This window comes from Salvelinus sp. IW2-2015, linkage group LG19 (genome assembly GCF_002910315.2).
Source record: "Salvelinus sp. IW2-2015 linkage group LG19, ASM291031v2, whole genome shotgun sequence".
Lineage (NCBI taxonomy): Eukaryota > Metazoa > Chordata > Actinopteri > Salmoniformes > Salmonidae > Salvelinus > Salvelinus sp. IW2-2015.
Genome location: NC_036859.1, coordinates 19,401,836 through 19,424,064, shown reverse-complemented (window position 1 = coordinate 19,424,064; position 22,229 = coordinate 19,401,836). Strand labels below are relative to the sequence as shown.

The following is a 22,229-nucleotide window of genomic DNA, read 5'->3' as shown; positions in this document are numbered from 1 at the left end:
GCAGTCATCTTCATGAATTATGTCGACAATCTACTGGCAAACAATTTTCAATCTTTGTCATATGAAGAGAAATTATAGATAAAACGTATCGGTGATCATCGGCCATTGGATATAAACATTACAAGTTGGAGATCGCAAATTCAACAATGAGTGGTTTGGAAGGAATCAGTGGCTAACTGCAAGCTCTGCAAAGCAACCACTATTTTTCTTCCCCTGTCTGCTATTCGGTGGAGAGGGTGTGTGGTCCAAGTCTGGGTTTAAGGTTCTCTTTTCCAAGCTTAAAAGGATAAACATTCACACGTAACACCATGGGAATTCATTGGCCATGCTGACAATCCAGCATGTCTTCTGCTGCATTCAAAACAACTGGAAACTCCGAACTGTGAAATCTTGGAACTTGGAATAAAACGAGCTCCGACTGGGAAAATACRATTTGAACGGTCATCCAACTCGGAATTCCAAGTYGGGAAATTAGGCCTCTTTTGAGAGCTCCGACCTGAAAATCACTGACGTCATGATTCAACCATGATTCAACCAAAAATCCAGAGAAGTTTCATGACACAATTTTCCCACAAGAAGGACTCCTGTTGAAGTGAGCACAGCACAACAACGGAGAGGCCAAAAATGTCTTCTGGCTGCTGGCTGCTGCATAAATTATGTAATATGCCAGGGAGATATGTAGCTAAGAAAGTAATACTAACTGTATTTTGTGTAGTAAGCTGCTAGTAACCTCACCCTAATTTGGTCCCTTTCCCCATAATACCTTAGCCAACTGTTCTGACTTGGTGGTACACATGTAGCCTATGGCCTGTTTTAGAGAAATGTCATCATCAAATATTGTAAAAGCTTTCATTGTCTGCTTACATGCCCCATTTATTTATCCTACGGTTCTGACTTGGTGTACAGGGAGAATAATGTAAGAACGTCTCATGTTCTGAATTATGTCGTTGTACATTTCAAAAGTGCTGAATAGTCATATTGACTATGTCCGTCTTAGCTCGCTCATTAATATCTTAATTGAAATKACGGATTCCCTCTTATCCGCTCATCGTTCCCTTATGCCATAGTTTGTACATCTCAATTGTCACTAGAAACCATATGTGTTTAAGCAAGTCAGCCACATAAAAAGGCAGTAAATGAGGCTGAATTCACTGTTTCGCTGCCAAATAAGGCTCCACTGATAGCCAGGTATAGGGACAGCTTTATGTAGACCCTAACAGTTTGTGGGCACCATTTGTCATTGTTATAGTGCAATTAATGTATTGTTTAGCGTTGTGTAGTGGCTTTGCTGTCATGCATCTAAAAAAAAATGGAGTGTGCCCCACCAAGATTTACAGGCTAAAATCGCCACTGCTGACTGATATAGTACACCTACTATAGTACACCCACACCACTCAGATAAACTCAGGGTAAAAAAGTGTGGATCATAGGGCCATCAGGAACCACACCACTGCAGCACACAGATCGTCAGTATAGAGGAAGGTAGAATAGAAAACAGAATAAAGTGATGTGCGCATGGCATGGCGTGTTTGATTATCGCTAAGGGAGGGAGCAGCACCGTGTTAGCAGGAGTCAGACACCAGTACACTGATCCTGTTCTGAGAACAGTAGAATGACCCATTGTGCCTGGCTGGTAAAGCCTTACAACTTCCCAGAGTGCTTTGCTGCTGCACTCGATTAATAAATTAACAACAATCTCTGACATCATCCTCAGGGATGGAGGGAGCACAAAGGCCCGGTCCTGATCCCCCATCCTGTAATCCTTTACTCACATCCAGGTTTTCTCCGAGCCTCGTTCCGTTTGTGAATGTATTAGCTCACTGATCCATGACATCATCATGTTTTCCCTGCCTGGTCTGGCTGTAAGGAAGAGAAGAGAAGGAAGGGAAAGGAGCTGGGCTGAATCACTTAGGGTGCATTCACATTCAGGGCTCGCTGGCTAACCAAGGCTTCAGGCACATAGACACCCTGGCAGATACACAGACAGGCTGACAGACAGACAGGTATACATATTGGCAAGAATATAAACAGACTACTAGCAGGCAGAAAGGCAGCAGGGCAGATACAGAGTTAAATGTTCCTGGCAGACAGACAAACATACAGGCAGACAGACAAGCATGTCTCATAGACAAGCATACAGCAGGCAGTGGTAGCACTGTATAAGACAAGGACTTTTGCTCTGGATTGAGGGGCTGCACCGTGGGGGCAGACTCAGAGTTAGCGCCACTTCATTCAGGGAGGACAACAGGACAACCAGGTAATACTCTTCTGTATTTGACAAACTTGAGGTGGCATAGTGTTTTCAATAACAACCTACCTGTAACTACACTGTAAATATGTAGGTGTTGGGGACACTTATGGTAAACCTTGACCTTGTGTTGTTGTTGTAACTCTTTGTTTCAGATATATTTATATTTTTTGTCATTTCCTTTTCATGCAATGTAGGCCTATGTTGTTTTTAACAAACATTGTCACTGTAGCTCTCTGACTGGCCTAAGATGGTGAATTCTTTTTCTGTAGATATTGCAATGTGTTTTCTGAAAAGTAAAGATAATGCATGGCTAATGTTCCAAACAGGATGTGTTTGTCTTTTCAACTTGGGGGCATATGAAACATCCTTCTTACATGTAACCGTGAAATTACTCTTCTTTATCTGCCTTGGAGAATAACATATTGCAAAAGAATTGGATACTCTGTTTTCCCTGGAGTATAACATATCTGCAGTAGGAGTCTCTACAGTAGTTGCCTGTCTGGGGGAAGCTAGGGACAGAGAATACAGTATCACCAACCAGAGACTAGGTTCAAGTGAACATAAATCAAACTGGTGAGGCTTTCAGTGTTGTGCTGAGTAGTAGTGCATCGTGGTGGTAGACCAGTATTAAGTGGTCAGGCAGCATCAGTCAGCAGCTCCAAGAAGAACTTCTATCTAATCAAGAAGTACTGTGATGGTTTTTCTTTTTCCTTTGTTTTAATCAGAAACTGGCCAGATTGACCCAGTCCTCATAGAGAAGTACAACACCCCAGGGTTTGTTGGCTGTCTGTCCAGAGTTCAGTTCAACAACATCGCCCCTCTGAAGGCAGCACTGAGGTCTGGCATCGTCGCCCCAGTGACCACCCAGGGCATTCTAGTGGAGTCCAACTGCGGGGCATCTCCTCTCACCATTTCACCCATGGCTGCTGCCAATGACCCCTGGCACCTGGACTCAGGTACAGTAAATCACTGTGTTTCTATCTATCCCCTTTAATTGTCCCACCAATGGAAGCATTTATTCATATCATGGGATTTTATTCTATTCTATTGAATTGTTGTGTTTATTTACATGTCGATACCATCATCTTGAATACTGCATTTTAAAAGTAGTCCTTTACAATAGATATATTGTCAGTGGTCAACTAGCAGCACCAGCAGTCCACTCAGTCCTCCAAAGAGATTTGACATTTAATTAAAACTTCAAGGCATGATATTTAATAGTGGTATTTTTCTTCTTCAGCTATTGAACCATTTAAACCCATGTGCTGTGCTGTTTAGCTCCTGTGGATAGGTCTACAGGATGGTTATCACTGGGTCAGTGTATTGATCCTGGGTGTGTTCTCTGGACACAAAGGAATGAGCTTTCCAGATACATGAGATCTATTGCTGCCCAGCCACTCACCCTCTMTTCTCTTAATCTCTCCATTACTGGGAACACAATATCTATCTCCTGCCTGCTCTGGGAATGGTCTGCTCTGTATGAAATGTTATCCCTCAGGGACTCTAAGTGACTATTTGTATGTTTAACCTATGGAGGCATATGAGGTTTCAATAAATCAGATGAATCGTTTTAGTGGTACTGCTTTAGTAAGGATTAATATAAACAATTTCAATTGTCCCACAGCGAGGCCTAATGGGACTAGTTATAGATTGTTACACTATTGATATTCTGACTTTTACTAAGAGAGCTTTGGATGAAAAACATGAGAATAAGAGGAAGAATCTTTGTATCATTTGATCTGAGCCTTGCATAGTGCTCCAAAGGCAACAGATCAGCTCCCTGTAAGAGGCATCTATGATCCCTGCTCCACTGTGTGTGCGTGTGCGTATGTGTATTTTGGGGGCGGTGATATGTGATGAGAGATTTGCACATATTCTGCAGAATCCACTCAAATGGACTAGAGTGCCCACAGAGATGCCTGATGAAAAGAACAGACTGCCCCTCTCGACTCAGCCCACGCCTACTTCCCCCCATGACTCACACACTGTGCATATACTGCATGCTATATTTATCGCCTGTCCTGTTTTTTTTATAATCAGATGCCAAAGTGTGCCAGTTTACAATTGACATATTCTGTCTCTGTAAAAAATGTGTCATAGCATTTACATTTTTTTAGCATTGTTTGGTTATTTTGTGGTTGATCCGTTTTTGTTTCCTTTTTCAGCTGGTGCTGTATTCCCATTCAACGAGGAAAGAGTTAGCCGGGATGGAGTTGATCGGAACGCTGCAATTATCGGAGGTGAATAGGGGCAGTAATCAACTCACCTACTATACAGGGTTGTTGAGGCTTTTAAAGGTCAAATTAAATGAAATTACATTTTATTTGTCACATGCGCCGAATACCATGAAATGCTTACTTACAAGCCYTTATCAAAGTGTATTTCTCACGTGCACAGGATACAGCAGGTGCAAACAGTACAGTGAAATGCTTACTTGCAAGCTCTTCCTCAACAATGCAGTATTCAATATATAAAAAAGGGAAATAAATAGAAAAGGGTCAAATCCAGTAATYGATTTTTCAAAAGAACACATTGTTATGTACCTCATAATGTCCTTTATACTTGTAGGTATCATTGCTGTGGTCATCTTCACCATCCTCTGCACCCTGGTGTTCCTTATTCGCCATATGTTCCGTCACAAGGGCTCCTACCACACCAATGAGGCCAAAGGGGCGGAGTCTGCGGACTGTGCCGATGCAGCCATCATTGTCAATGACCCAGCCTTCACAGAAACCATTGATGAGAGCAAGAAGGAATGGTTCATTTAATCAGACATTCACATTTTGGTACTGGTCAATGGTGTGCCCATTGCTCTTCACACTTCGCTGTGTGAGGACAAGGCTTTCTTTGATGATGATGATGAGGATGATGAATGAATAATGTRTAAATGGGGCATAGGAAGATTTCCCCATGGACTAGATGTGTACATTGGCTGGCTTGTCTATAATGTATTTACATTGCGTGAGGAGTTGGAGGAGTTTTGGCAACATGATATCAGTCATTCACATAGAGCCATTATTACAACTACAGCATCACCTGGACTGAGATTTTTTTTAAACGATATCACTTTTTATATTAATTTTTTGCATTACAGTTGATGATATGTCTTAATGTTTTGAGCTTTGATTGTAGAGATGTTTATGCCTGCATTTAATGGGTCAAGCACATACTGTACACTTCTAGTTCCTTTGCTGCCAAATGAGTACCAAGTGAGTTGCTTAGTGACAAAATGCTCTGGAAAATAATATCCCTGCACAGATTAAAAAACACATTAAGGTTTATGTCACTGATATTTGATTGTATTGCATTGTAATGTATTGGTTTGATTGCACTGCAGTCCTTATTATGTGTAGAATACAATGGCATGCTACACGACTATGGCATCCCTTCATTGCACCATTCCACACAGTAGCACTGGTATTTCCTCACAAATGTGTCTTTTATCTTGCAGATAATTTTCCGGGGTGCCAAATTATTCAGCATGCTTTATCCGTTTCCCCGGTCTTGCTACATATGATGATGGCTCTTCTTGGAAAAATTGGTTTCTGGCATGATATGACAGGTTCACATTTGGCGACATTGTGAATTTTGAGAGGGAATTGCTATGATATTGTCATGAAAAGGTTTATTGTACAAACAAGCATCATATTACTTATAGTAATGACAATATCCAATGTGCCTTCAAGATTCAGCCGCTCTGCTTTCAGTTTTGGACTATTTCATTCTGGGCACACTGACTGTACCCTGRATATTGAACAAAATAAATACTGTATGGCCAATAGGGATGTATTTATAATGGTGGCTAAAAGGAAAAGGAAAGAACGTGGCTTAACTTCAGCTCCATGGGCAGTGATACACTATACACACGCTTAACTAATGCCTGAACTTCTATGCCTTTGTTGGTGTCAATGTGTATAGTTCTATAGCACAGGAGGCTGCTGAGGGGAGAATGGCTCATGATAATGGCCAAAAACGGAGTGAATGGAATGTCCCCAAACACATGGACACCATGTGTTTGATGTATTTGATACAATTCCAATTCCGCTCGAGCCATTACCAGGAGACTGTCCTCCCCAATTAAGGTGCCACCAACCTCCTGTGTTCTATAGGTGTTATTTGATTTGTTTGTTTGAGTACAGTGGGGTTGTATGTTTTCTGTCTAATCATTTTATTTCCTTAGTCATAAGATAACCATTTTCACCCAGTAAGTCAGAATAACCCACAATATTAAACGTTTTTCTGTTACAAGTGCCAACAAGACTGTCAGCCTTTCCCCATGTTAAGATTCTCATATTCACATCATGTGGTTTGGGAATTGCTGTGATTAATTCAGAGTAGCATTACACAGACAACACAGTGTGTGCTGAAGAGAAGAACTGGAGGATTAGGGGAGCTAAGGGGAATGTAGACAGCATGAGAGACTGTAGTGAAAACCTCTCAAATGAACATAAAATGATTAGCTGTTACTGTTGAAGGCTGTTACAGCATTTTGCAAACAGAATGTATCCTTACATATAATGTCAGTGTCCCACATGCCCACAGCAATCTGAATCGGATGATAAAATCCCTTAAATTGCATCACTGAACACATAAGCAAAGCTGTTATTATTAGGTAATTTCTTCACATTTTTTTTTGTTGCTATTTTGTCATGTAGGCTATTGTTTTGAATCAACATGTAAATCTCTGTCTACATCTCACAATGGTACATTTTGGTTTATTGTTATTAAGGGTTAGCAAAACATTGGTTGTTCATCACTGTATGTGCTAATAGTCAAGTTGCAACTGAAACACAATATACCATAATATTCTATAAACCAAAATGATCAGAGGACATCCATTTACTGTAGAGCAACATTTTATGAGAAAGCATGATCTTACATTTCATTAGAATATCTAACACGTCACAGTTCATAATATATAATATTATAGCATAGGATATAATAAAGCATAATATAGCATACTGATATTATGGAGATTTTTTTTTGTTATGTTGGTTTACCACTTTTGTCAAATGAATGATTGGCATCGGATTTCAAATTCCATTGCTTGATTATCGTTTTTCTTTTCATTAGCAGCATGACAATTAAACTAAAAACAGTACCACATAGCAGTACAATTTATTTTACATGAATTCTTTGGAAATATTTTGTACATTTCTTATCTGAGCGATGACGTGCAACAGTCTTTTTATAATATATTTACATTTATTTCATTGCAATTATAATTACATGGCAGTTTTCTTTTTGATATTCTGTGTGAAAAACATATATTGTTGAAATTGTCTTTTACAGTGGCTTGAGATCATGTTCCCCAAAATGAAAGATTTTACAACTTCATTTTGTGTTATTTTAGTTCAGTATTGTATGTCAGGCCTGAGATTGCATATGTAATGTGATTTTGTCTTAATATAAAACATTAAACAAGCCTTGCCATACAGAGTGTAGTTGGTTTTTCATCAGATGCCTCCCAATCAGAACGTGCGCCCTCTCCCGACACCTACAGTGCATTCAGAAATTGTTCAGACCCCTTCACTTTTTCTAAATTTTGTTGTGTTGCAGCTTTATTCTAAAATTGATTAAATAAATGTTTTCGTCATCAATYTACACACAATACACCATAATGACAAAGCAAAAACAGGTTTTTAGAAATGTTTGCAAATGTATTAAAAATAAAAAACAAATACCTTATTTACATAAGTATTCAGACTTGAAATTGAGCTCAGGTGCATCTTGTTTCCATTGATCATCCTTGAGGTGTTTCTACAACTTAATTGAAGTCCACCTATGGTAAATTCAATTGATTGGACATGATTTGGAAATGTACACACATGTCTATATAAGGTCCCACTGTTGACAGTACATGTCAGAGTAAAGCCAGTAAAGTCTGTAGAGCTCCGAGACAGGATTGTGTCGAGGCAAAGATCTGGGGAAGGGTACCAAAACATTTCTGCAGCATTGAAGGTCCCCAAGAACACAGTGGCCTCCATCATTCTTAAATGGAAGAAGTTTGGGAACACCAAGACTCTTCCTAGAGCTGGCCGCCTGGCCAAACTGAGCAATCGGATGAGAAGTGCCTTGGTCAGGGAGGTGACCAACACCCCGATGGTCACTGACAGAGCTCCAGAGTTCCTCTGTGGAGATGGAAGAAGCGTCTAGAAAGACAACCATCTCTGCAGCACTCCACCAATCAGGCCTTTATGGTAGAGGGGTCAGACGGAAGCCACTCCTCAGTAAAAGGCACTCGAAAGCCTGCTTGGAGTTTGCCAAAAGGCACCTAAAGGATTCTCAGACCATGAGAAACAAGATTCTCTGGTCTGATGAAACCAAGATTGAACTCTTATCCTGAATGCCAAGCGTCACATCTGGAGAAATCCAGGGACCACTCATCACCTGGCCAATACCATCCCTACGATGAAGCATGGGGGTGGTAGCATCATGCTGTGGGGATGTTTTTCAGCGGCAGGGACTAGGAGACTAGTCAGGATCGAGGGAAAGATGAACGGAGCAAAGTACAGAGAGATCCTTCATGAAAACCTGCTTCAGAGTGACCAAGACCTCAAACTGGGGCGAAAGTTCACCTTCCAACAGGACAACACACGAGTGGCTTCGGGACAAGTCTCTGAATGTCCTTGAGTTGTCCAGCCAGAGCCCGRACTTGAACCCGATCTGAAATCTCTGGAAAGACTTGAAAATAGCTGTGCAGTGACGCTCCCCATCCAACCTGACAGAGCTTGAGAGGATATGCAGAGAAGAATGGGAGAAACTCCCCAAACAAACTTGGCTATTACTGTTGGAAATAATTATTTTGTGCTAGCTAGCATACTAGCTAACCATAATAATGGGTTTGGTTAGCTAGCCAATTTAGCTAGCTAGTGTTGTCAACCAGATCAGCATCTGAATTTGAATTATTTTGAGTGTAATGCGTTGATTGGTGACAATGGTATGATCATATATTGAGCATTATATGAGCATTATAACATGAATACAACCCCAAATAAATGTGGAATGGCATGTATATTTAGACTTTGGCTGGGCTTGCTAATTGCAAACTTTAGCCAGTGGAGCATTGCATGCTGGGATTTGTAGTGTAACTGGTTATATTCTAAAGYCGTGGAATTGTATTTTTCATATATTTAACACTTGACCTCAGAAAGCAGTTAGCCACGCTTGTAGAATATAAACTCTGTGGTGGCATTGTATTTGGTAGGCTTCCCAGCTGGCACCACGGATAGGGCCGAACTCAGTTGAGTGAAGGTACGATCTGCGTCAGCCAACGTTGTCAGGTCAACAGCGCGCCGACTTTGATGGTGTTGCAAGGGTTTGGGTTACAGCAAGGAAGGGAAATACACTGAAAAAAATATATAAACGTAACATGTAATGTGTTGGTCACATGTTTCATGAGCTGAAATAAAAGATCCCAGAATTTTTCCATATGCTAATTTCTCTAAAATGTGCAGTTTTGTTACACAACACAATGCCACAGATGTCTCAAGTTTTGAGGGAGCGTGCAATTGGCGTGCTGACTGCAGGAATRTCCACGAGAGCTGTTGCCAGATAATTTAATGTTAATTTCTCTACCCTACGCCACCTCCACTGACATTTTAGAGAATTTGGCAGTACATCCAACCAGCCTCACACCCGCAGACCACGTGTTACCACGGCAGCCCAGGACCTCCACATCCGGCTTCTTCACCTGCGGATCATCTGAGACCAGCCACCCAGACAGCTGATGAAATTATGGGTTTGCTCAAGCGAAGAATTTCTGCACAAACTGTCAGAAACCGTAACCGACTTCAGTGGGTAAATGCTCACCTTCGATGGCCACTGGCACATTGGAGAAGTGTGCTCTCACTAACGATGCCTTTTGCCTATTCCCTGCTTGTACTTTAGCCTATCGGATCTACCTATTGCCTGATCTCCCGGACTACGTTACTAGCCTTTTCCCTGCCTGTACTGTTGCCCTTTTGGACCCTCTGTGTATGACCTTCTGCCTGCCCCTGGACCCAGCTACCTGCCTCCTCTTGCGGTCCCTTGCAATAAACACCTGCTGCGCCCTGCGCTTGAAACCAGCTCTCCGTCTCCCTTCGTGTTCGTTACAGAATACCTCACCAAAAACGACAGATGGATTCAGCAGAGCTGCAGCTACGTCTGACCCGACATGAGGAACGAATCGATGAACTCTGCGACCTCCTTCGCCAGTCCATTCCTGCTTCACCCATATCAGGTGCCACAGCCTCCTCTCGTTCATCTCCCCCATATCCATGCCTAATAAATACGACGGCTCCCCAGGGAAATGTCAAGGATTTCTCATGCAGTGTAACCTGTACATAGACCATCACCCAGTTGACTTCACCTCTGACGAAGACAGGGTGGACTTCGTAATCACCCTACTCACAGGCAAAACTCTGGATTGGGTCACAGCCTTGTGGGCCACTCAAAGTTCTGATCTGTCCTCTGAATCACGTTTCCACGCCCTCTTCAAGGAGGTGTTCGACCATTCAGTTTCAGGTCATTACACAGGGGACCTGTTATGTGAGCTGCGACAGGGCCGTCGCTCCACCACTGAGTATGTCCTTGAGTTCCGTACCATGGCTGCCGGCTGTGGATGGAGTGTACCAGCTCTCCTTACAGTCTACCAGAGGTGTCTTAATTGGGAGTTACAGACCAAACTGGCCTGCAGAGGAGATTTAACGGACCTGAACCAATATATCCGGATGTCTATATACATTGGCAACCTACTGGTGGACCGCAGACCTATACAGTCGCTCATGGCCTGCGAGTCTTCCACTCCCTTCTCTCGTCCACCACGGTCCAATAGCCCCGAACCCATGCATCTCGGCCGCGGCACTTCTTTCTGTTAATGGGGTCACTCAGTTTGTGGAGGGACTAGTGGACTCGGGGGCTGCAGGAAATKTAATCGACAAACAATTGGCACAACAGTTAAGGGTCAAGCTAATCCCTGTTCATCCTCCCTTTAGAATGAGTGCGCTGGATGGACAACCTCTCGGAACTGGTCTTGTGACTAGCATGACCCGAAAGTATCACCCTTCTGATTGGCCTCTGATTGGCCTCCTTCACTCAGTTAMTGGTGTTGTCTTCACCTATAGAACCCATCATCCTCGGTCACCCCTGGCTAAGCCTTCATGACCCTGCCATCTCCTGGTGGCAAGGGGAACTGCTGTCATGGTCTCCCGTCTGTTTAAGCACTGCTTCAGTCTACCATGTTGAGCCACCTCTACAGAAGGATCAGAGTCTGCCATTCCAACCCACATCCCAACTGTATATCCCCAGTTCCTGAGTGTCTTCAGCAAGAAAAAGGCGTCCATTCTGCCCCCTCATCGCCTGGAGGACTGCGAGATCAACCTCCTTCCTGGGCCATCGCCCTCTAATTGTCGGATCTACCCCTTGTCCATCCCAGAGAATGAGGCTATGGACACCTATATAGAAGAGGCTCTCGACATGGGATTCATCCGTCCATCCATGTCTTTGGCTGCATCCAGTTTATTTTTTGAAAAAAAAGGRTGGTAGTCTCCGTCCCTGCATAGATTACCAACCCCTCAATGACCTTACCATCAAGAATCGCTTCCCTCCTCTTCTGATTCTGGCTGCACTAGTCTACCATCTTCTCCAAACTGGACCTACGTAGTGCTTACAACCTGGTCCGTATCTGAAGTGATGATGAGTGGAAGACGGCGTTCATTACCGCTAGGGGTCACTACGAATACCTGGTTATGCCCTACGGTCTCACCAATGCTCCCGCAGTCTTCCAGTCCTTCACGAATGAAGTTTTCCYGGACATGATCAACCAGTTCCTCATTGTGTATATTGACGATATCTTGATCTTGATATCTCTCACTCCTTTGCAGAACACGTACAGCATGTGCAAAAGGTCCTCCAACAGCTACAGGACCACCCTCTTTATGTCAAGGCTGAGAAGAGCACCTTTCACGTTACTACGGTAACCTTCCTAGGGTTCGTGCTGACACCAGGAAGGGTCAACATGGATGAAGGCGGGGCCTCCCGGGTGGCGCAGTGGTCTAAGGCACTGCATCACAGTGCTAGCTGTGCCACCAGAGACTCTGGGTTCGARCCCAGGCTCGCCATGGGGCGGCGCACAATTGGCCTAGCGTCGTCCGGGTTAGGGAGGGTTTGGCCGGCAGGGATATCCTTGTCTCATCGCGCACTAGCGACTCCTGTGGCGGGCCGGGCGCAGTTCACGCTGACCAGGTTGCTAGGTGTACAGTGTTTCCTCCAACACATTGGTGCGGCTGGCTTCCGGGTTGGATGCGCGCTGTGTTAAGAAGCAGTGCGGCTAGGTTGGGTTGTGTTTCGGAGAACGCATGGATCTCGACCTTAGCCTCTCCCGAGTCCATACGGGAGTTGTAGTGATGAGACAAGACAGTAACTACTAACAATTGGATACCATGAAATTGGGGAGAAAAAAGGGGGTACATTTCAAAATAAATTTTACAACATGGACGAAGGCAAAGTTATGGCCGTGCTTAACTGGCCCAAACCTACCACCGTAAAGGAACTACAACGTTTCCTAGGATTATCCAACTACTACCGCCCRTTCATCCAAAACTGCAGCAGCACAACCGCTCCTCTTTCAGCTCTCACCAGTCAAAAAACCCGTACCCTCCAATGGACCGACACCACCCTTACTGTATTTGAGACCTTGAAACGCCTCTTCACCTCCGCACCCATCCTTAGGCAGCCAGATCCTACCCTTCCTTTTGTTCTGGAGGTGGATGCATCCGAGGTTGGTGTGGGAGCAGTTCTCTCTCAGTGTGTCGGGACACCTTCCAAATTACACTCATGTGGCTTCTTTTCCAAGGAACTGTCACCCGCTGAGAGGAACTATGACTCGGGAACCRAGAGCTCCTCGCCATTAAATTGGCTGTCGAAGAGTGGCGCCACTGGTTAGAGGGAGCTTATCACCCATTCCTTGTCCTTTCCGACCACCGCAATTTGGAGTACTTAAGAAGTGCTAAGAGGCTCAACCCCAGACATGCTCGCTGGGCACTCTTCTTCACCAGATTCAACTTCAACTTCACCGTCACCTATCTTCCCGGCAAGAAAAATGTGAAGGCTGATTCCGGCATCTTGCCTATGCTGTTCGGCCATCGCTCATCCATATATTTTTTTATGTACATATTCTTATTCATTCCTTTACACTTGTGTGTATAAGGTAGTTGTTGTGAAATTGTTAGATTACTTGTTAGATATTACTGCATGGTCGGAACTAGAAGAACAAGCATTTCGCTACACTCGCATTAACATCTGCTAACCATGTGTATGTGACAAATACAATTTGCTTTGATTTGATTTGAATGCTAAATTATGTTAGACCTTCTGAATATCTTTTCACCTAGACATGTATGTGACATAGGGTTTGTCCTCAATCTTCTAACAGGTTTTTCACTTATGTCAAAAATAGTTAGAGAGGTGTCTGTGACAAAGGGCAATATGTTGAGGTATCATATTGAGAATGACATTATAAGGGTTTAGGATGTTTAGTTCATTGATTTTATTGTTTACTATTTTTCTTGTATTCAACTGAGATAACCTCAGGTAAGGCTAAGAAATGCACATGCTTTAACACTATATGTACAAGGAGATGTTTGGTCCTGACTCACCAGTGTGAATGAGAAACTGGAGCCAAGGTTGTTGAAATGAATGAGAGGTAGATTGCCTCAATAGCGTTACAGAAGGTGCTCCCCTTCCTGGACATTTTTGTTGTGTGGAACTGTGACAGTTCCATAGTGGGGATTATGTGGGAGAATGTTCCAGTCATCTGGTGATTTTCAGTAACCTATACTGTTCTCTTTGAAGTAGAAAAAAKAATCGATATAAGTTTAAATACTAGACATGTGTTAACAGAATGAAGGCTGAGCCCATGTGAGTGTACAAAGCTGGATCAACATCGAATTGACCATTGGACATGTAAAAAACAGAACGTAAGCAGCATCTGTGTGGATGAGTGATAAGAGAATTATGTTCTCCAGGTACATAACCCAATTTAATTATATTACTCAGTCTGCAAACCAGAATTTGTAAGATCCTGGTCGAATGAAACAGACGGAGGCCCAGCTAGAATAGTCAAAAAGGTTTATTCACGGGAACGTTCTGCCGTCAAGAATACAAAACAATTCATTTTATACTGACTTCCCACGCACACACATTCACACAACCATATGCACACACATACACACAAACAGACGCACACAATGTCCTGCTACGCACACACTGTCTCACTACCCAGCCGACAGAGATTAGGGAGACCTTGTCCTTGAGACGTACTCCCCGTTCTCTCCCAAATCTCTAGTCAGGTCGGCACCGAGCTCAGACAGTCTGTGTTTAAAATACCATAAATGTAACGCTCTTCTACTTCGTCCTCCTCATCAGACGAGGAGAGGAGAGAAGGATCAGATGACCAAAATGCAGCGTTGTAATTAGACATGATATTTATTAAACAAGGACGAAAACGAACACGAAAATATACTTGAAGAATTTACAAAATAATAAACGGAGTCAACAGACCTGAACAAACGAACTTACATAACACGAAGAACGCACGAACAGGAAAATAGACTACACAAAAACCGAACGAACAAAACGAAACAGTCCCGTGTGGTGCAAACAGACACAGACACRGAAGACAACCACCCACAACAAACAATGTGAAACCACCTACCTTAATATGGTTCTCAATCAGAGGAGATGAAAACCACCTGCCTCTAATTGAGAACCATATCAGGTCACCCATTAACCAACATAGAAACACATAACATAGAATGCCCACCCACACTCACGCCCTGACCGACTAACACATACAAAAACAACAGAAAACAGGYCAGGAACGTGACAATAAAGACATATTGTTTTACCCTAATTCTGACTAGGACTACACATTTATTGATTATGATTTTATACATTCTAATCAATTCCATACAATTATATGTTTCAGGGCGGAATATTCTAATCATTCAATTAACAGATAATTCTCAACTAACAATGAGGCAAGGTAAACCAACAAGACGTGTCTGGTCTGAGCCATATCTGATCTTGTGAAGGCTACTGGACACGCACATGGGTTAATCATACATAGACAACATGGCCTGAACTTATGAAGACCTTTGGACAGGAACATTAGCTAATCAGTGATAGGCACCAGTAGGAGTATGCATGTCACGCCACCAATAGAATCTATGCCCCAATGTCTGAGCCAATAAGAGAATGGAAACTAAGACAACAAGATTCATAAAGTGGAGTGACGATGTTATGTAAGGGTAAGACTGTATAAAAGCCAAGCACTAAGAATGAAGTGTTAGTTCTTCCATGGAATTGCGCGGCTTTGTTACTCTCTGTAATAAAGTCTATTTGAATTCACAAGCTCCAGTATCTGAGAAGTATTTGATTCAATATTTTCCACAACACACTCAGAATTAAAAAGGTTTTACCAGGTATTGTTCATCCTGATCAGACAGGTTTTTTACATGGCCGATAAATTTGAGATAATATACGACAACTACCAGAAATAATAGAACAACATGAAACATCTAACAAGCCAGGCCTGGTGTTAATAGCGGATTTTGAAACGGCCTATGCTAAAGTAAAACAAAATGTAATTATAAATGCCTGGATTTGTTCAATTTCGGYGATTCTCTTATAAAATGGGTAAAAGTAATGTATAGCAATCCCAGGTGTAAAATAGCAAATAGCGGCTACTTCTCACAGAGTTTTGAATTGTCAAGAGGAGTTAAACAAGGGATTCCGCTGTCACCACATCTATTTGTTATGGCCAGCGAAATGCTAGCTATTAAAATCAGATCAAATAACAACATTAGAGGATTAGAAATCCTGGGGGGGGATCTAGGAGGGGGTCCCTGTTGGGGGGGAGTTTAGAGGGCTGGTGGCCTGGCGGTTGGGAGCTTGGGCCGATGGCTGATGGGTCGCTGATTTGGGTTCCCGTTTTTGACCTTGTGGGAGATCTATCGACGTGCCCTTGAGCAGGGCGTTGACCCTGGTTGCTTCTGTGTGTCGCTCTGGATGGGGGTCTGTTAGATGACTGAATGTGATGTAGATGTTGAGTGGCTTCACTGCAAGTAGATTGTGTGTTTTAAATATTCAATGAAAAATATAAATAAAATGTACTCTTCTTTTTTTCTCTTTCCCCTCTTTTCTTCTATTTTAAACCCACCTCTACCCACTGTTTTAAGTTAATTTAATGCTGACCTGCAGTTGGCCATGTGGAACCACTGTGTTCTTCTGGCTTTGGATGTTAGGTCTTATGACCGAACAAACATAACATTTTAAGGTTTTAGAGTATGGATTTCGTCTGCAGCATGCATGCTTCTTTAGATGCTTTGCCTGCATACATTCGAACACAGTCATTATATGTAACAACGTAGTTAACTAGATGGACATATTCCCATGACCAGTTATAATAACGATTAACAAAATGTAATGAATATTTACGGTTGAACATTTGGAACTGGCTCCAATATATAGTAGGCATTTGAGATTGATGAAGCTCTGATCTTCTATAGAGCTCTATACTGAGAATAAAGGTTCTGACAGAGACTGTAGTTTCTGACCTGTAGAGTTTCTGACTGAGGGCCCCTCTTGTTCAACCCCTCAGTGCGGATTATGAAAAGGAGTCGTCCTCCAGTGAAGATGATAGGGACAGGAGAAGGCTAAATGATGACCTCCTGACTAAAGTGGCTAGTTTTCAGAACGGAACATCCTGGTACCTGGCCCTGGTGAGTCACATCATGCACAGCCCACTCTGTGTCTGTCTGTTTCTCTCTCCTGTCTGTATGTCTGTCTCTCTCTATCTCTCTTTGTCTAGTCTCTCTCTCATCTCTCTCCTCTCTCTCTGGCTCTCTCCCCGTCTCTCTCTCTCTTTGGCCCTCTCTCTCTCTGGCTCTCCCTCTCTGACTCTCTCTTTCTGGCTCTCTCTCTGTCTCTCTCTTTCTCTGGCTCTCAATTAAATGAAATTCAATTCAAGGGCTTTATTGGCATGGGAAACATATGTTAACATTGCAAAAGCAAGTGTTCTCCAAGCATGTCCYCTGTCTCTCTGGCTCTCTCTGTCCCTCTCTCTGGCTCTCTCTATCTCTCCGTCGCTCCTGCCTCCCCAAGAGCCAGACAGAATACCCACCAACATCACAACACCTCCACCCGTCCTCAACAAAAGGTCATTCCAACAGTAAATATAGGTCTAACTTTGCTAATTCCCTATCCAAGAAGACAACTAGACATCAGTTAACTGCACAAGACATCAACGCGTTACAGGTAATGATTACTGTAATATTGGATTGTACAACCTTGTAGCTAACTGGTTGTTGTCCTGTGTGGCTGTGTAAGCAGTGCCTGAGCCCCCTACAGGATAACCCCATCGCTGCAGACGGTTCAGACAGACCTGCTGCCCCCCTTCCACCTGTACCAGCTCCTCAAGTGCATTGTGAAAGTGACTGAGGGCAAGCTGAATAAACTGGGCCAGAGGATCTCAGCTAAAGAGAATGCCCAACTGCAGAATAAGATGATCCTCAATGAGCAGTTCACCAAAAACTACATAAAGGCCTGAAGGATGACCTGGGGAAGCCCCTGCAGGCCAGCTTCGTGTCTTGGCCACCCAGCAGTCCAGACTTTAGTATGGCAGACTACCCCGACAGACTACCCTGAAACCCGACAGCTGATGGTGAGCCAGGAGCAGATGTTGGGGAAGAAGTTGACAGGCCTGGCAACCAGGCCCCCGACGGACTCATTGTGGCCTTCACCCCACAGGACAACATCATGGCAGGTAAGTGAGCAGTTAAGGTAGAAGCTGGTTCTTCACATTCCTTAATTMTTCTATTAACAAAACATAGGGACAGTGTTTGGTTTTCGGCARACATAATGGGACCCATCTCGTCCAAAACGTTGACTCAAGTTTGCCAAAAAGCACCTGGAAGCATCTGGATGATTATTAAGACTCTTGGAAGAATGTTCTATGGGCAGATGAGTCAAAAGTACATTTGACATTTTAGTAATTTAATAGACACTCTTATCCAGAGCGACTTACAATAATGAGTGCATGGGTCCCATTATGACTGGCGAAAACCAAACACTGCATTCCACAGTAAGAACCTTATACCAACGATCAAGAATGGTGGTGGTAGTGTGATGGTTTGGGGATGCTTTGCTGCCTCAGGACTTGGGCGGCTTGCCTTAATAGAAGGAACCCTGAATTCTGCTCTGTATCAGATAATTCTACAAGAGAATGTCAGGCCTTCCATCTCTGAGCTGAAGCTGAAGCACAGCTGGGTCGTGCATCAAGACAATGATCCAATACACACACTCAAGTCTACATGAAAATGTCTAAAAAGCAACACATTTGAAGTTTTGGAATGGTCTAGTCAAAGATGTTGTGACAGGACTTGAAACAAGCAGTTCATGCTTGAAAACCCACAAATGTCATTAAGTTAAAGTAGAGAGACTGATCAACAAATACAGGAAGCATTTGGTTGCAGTCATTGCAGTTAAAGGTGGCACAATCAGTTATTGAGTGTAAGGGGGCAAATACTTTTTCACACAGGGGAATAGGGTGTTGCATAACTGTTAATTAAATAAATCAAATAAGCATATATTTTTTTGTAAACTCAGGTTTGCTTTATCTAATATTCGGGTTTGGTTGAAGATATGATAACRTTCAGTATCAAAAATATGCAAAAATACAGAAAATTAGAAATGTGGCAAATACTTTTTCACGGCACTGTATATCTGTGCCTTGACAATTAATTTTATGACATTCTCCACTGGGGCTTTATATTACTATTGAAATAAAACATACATAAAAAAACATACATGACAAATCATGACTCTTATTTTGAAATTGAAAATGCAGGACTTATTTTGGAATGAAATTTACTGTTATTTTGAAAAGAAAAAATGATATAACTTTTTTCCGATACGATAAATCAAGGTACTATTATTTTGACATTGGAAATTGCATTACTTATGTTAATGACAAAGCAAGGGACTCTTATTTTGAAATTGGAAATTGCACAAACTTTTATTTTGGCATGACAAATCGAGGGACTCTTATTTTGAAATAGGAAATTGCAGGATTTATTTTCACATTTCCAATTGAGGGACTCTTATTTTGAAACCTGAAATCGCAGGACTTATTTTCAAATTGGAAATGCAAGACTTTCATTTTTGCTTGACATATTTTAAAATCAGTAATGCTGGCATGACTTTTATTTTGGCATGATAAATTGGGGGACTCTTATTATGAAGTGCGTTACATCCAGCTCATAGTTACATCCTGCTGGATGTAACGCTKAGCTGGATGCTGGATGTACAGTTGAAGTCGAAAGTTTACATACACTTAGGTTGAAGTCATTAAAACWAATTTTTCAACCACTCCACAAATTTCTTGTTAATAAACTATAGTTTTGGTAAGTCAGTTGGGACATCTACTTTCATGACTTTTTACTAAGTCATTTTCCCAACAATTGTTTACAGACAGATTATTTCACTTATCATTCACTGTATCACAATTCCAGTGGGTCAGAAGTTTACATACACTAAGTTGACTGTGCCTTTAAACAGCTTGGAAAATTCCAGAAAATGATGTCATGGCTTTAGAAGCTTCTGATAGGCTAATTGACATAATTTGAGTCAATTGGAGGAGTACCTGTGGATGTATTTCAAGGGCTACCTTCAAAGTCAGTGCTCCTTCTGCTTGACATCATGGGAAAATCTAAAGAAATCAGCCAAGACCTCAGAAAAACAATTGTAGACCTCCACAAGTCTGGTTCATCCTTGTGAGCAATTTCCAAACACCGGAAGGTACCACGTTCATCTGTACAAAGAATAGTACGCAAGTATAAACACCATGGGACCACGCAGCCGTCACACCGCTCAGGAAGGAGATGCGTTCTGTCTCCTAGAGATGAAGGTACTTTGGTGTGAAAAGTGCAAATCAATCCCAGAACAACAGCAAAGGACCGTGTGAAGATGCTGGAGGAAACAGGTACAAAAGTATCTATATCCACAGTAAAACAAGTCCTATATAGACATAACCTGAAAGGCCGCTCAGCAAGGAAGAAGCCAATGCTCCAAAACCGCCATAAAAAAGACAGACTATGGTTTGCAAATGCACATGGGAGCAAGGATCTTACTTTTTTGGAGAAATGTCCTCTGGTCTGATGAAACAAAAATAGAACTGTTTGGCCATAATGACCATCGTTATGTTTGGAGGAAAAATGGGGAGGCTTTCAAGCCGAAGAACACCATCCCAACTGTGAAGCACGGGGGTGGCAGCATTATGTTGTGGGGGTGCTTTGCTGCAGGAGGGACTGGTGCACTTCACAAAATCATGAGGAAGGAAAGTTATGTGGATATATTGAAGCAACATCTCAAGACATCAGTCAGGAAGTTAAAGCTTGGTCGCAAATAGGTCTTCCAAATGGACATTGACCCCAAGCATACTTCTAAAGTTGTGGCAAAATGGCTTAAGTACAACAAAGGCAAGGTATTGGAGTGGCCATCACAAAGCCCTGACCTCAATCCCATAGAACATTTGTGGGTAGAACTGAAAAAGCGCGTGCAGCAGCTCTGTCAGGAGGAATGGGCCAAAATTCACCCAACTTATTGTGGGAAGCTTGTGGAAGGCTACCCCAAACATTTGACCCAAGTTAAACAATGTAAAGGCAATGCTACCAAATACTAATTGAGTGTRTGTAAACTTCTGACCCATTGGGAATGTGATGAAAGAAATAAAAGCTGAAATAAATCATTCTCTCTACGATTATTCTGACATTTCACATTCTTAAAATAAAGTGGTGATCCTAACTGACCTAAGACAGGGAACTCATTTTTACTAGGAATAAATGTCAGGAATTGTGAAAAACATATTTGGCTAAGGTGTAGATAAACTTCTKACTTCAACTGTATCTCTGAGCTGGATGCTGGATGTAACGCTAAACTGAATGCTGGATGTAACTCTGAGCCGGATGCTGGATGTAATTCTGAACCAGATGCTGGATGTAACTCTGAAACGGATGTTGAATGTAACTCTGAGTTTCCTGATAAGGTCTACAACTGTTGTATTCGGGCTCCCGAGTGGCGCAGTGGTCTAAGGCACTGCATMGCAGTGCTAGAGGCATCACTACAGACCCTGGTTTGATCCCGGGCTGTATCACAACCGGCTGTCTTTGGGAGTCCCATAGGGCAGCGCACAATTGGCCCAGCGTCGTCCGGGTTAGGGCAGGGTTTGGCCAAGGTAGGCCGTCATTATAAATAAGAAATATTTCTAAACTGACTTGCCTAGTTAAAAAATAATAATAATAATTTTAAAAAATGTGACAAATAAAAATGTATTTGAAGTCTGAGCCGGATGTAACTCTCAGCTGGTTGCTGTATGTAACTAACTCTGAGTCGGATGCTGGATATAACTGAGCTGGATGCTGAATGTTACTCTGAGCCGGACGTTGGATGCTGGATGTAACTGATCTGGATGCAACGCTGAGCTGGATGCTATRCAGGATGTTTTAACTCTGAGCTGGATGCTATACTGGATGTAACATCAAGCATCCAGACTTAGCTCAGTGTTACAGATCCTACTGCCAAAATCCATCTTACTCCATTTTCTCCTACTGCCAGTCTCATAATAATATTTGATGGTGAGTGGAAGGGGAACCATCTGGCTGATTGTTATACTTGTACCTACTTAAATGTACCTGTAGCCTGGTTCATCAAACTATGCCAGAGCCGGACCCATAAAACCATATTAAAATTATAGGATGTTTTAGAATATGACGACACGAATTGTTTTCTGTTGTAGTAGGGGTATACATCATTATCAATCAGTTTTCCTTAGAAGTTTGACATTTTCACAAACCAGGCTGTGACATGGAACAAAATGGSCTTATTATCCGCCGACCGTATACGGAACGTTAAATTCCACACTCAAATTCCATGGGAC

The 22,229-nt window shown here is 42.5% G+C and overlaps 1 protein-coding gene across 1 annotated transcript in view; it reads left to right on the top strand.

Moving 5' to 3' along the window:
* The window catches only part of LOC111979240 (contactin-associated protein-like 2), a 64,097-nt gene extending 56,411 nt beyond the window's left edge, over positions 1–7,686 (top strand). Inside the window, exons 23-25 of the mRNA XM_024009637.2 lie at positions 2,977–3,207; positions 4,417–4,491; positions 4,820–7,686. Of these exons, the coding sequence (XP_023865405.1) occupies positions 2,977–3,207; positions 4,417–4,491; positions 4,820–5,019 (506 nt within the window). The 3' untranslated portion in view covers positions 5,020–7,686. The remainder of the gene's footprint in view (positions 1–2,976; positions 3,208–4,416; positions 4,492–4,819) is intronic.
* Positions 7,687–22,229: the final 14,543 nt, after the last annotated feature.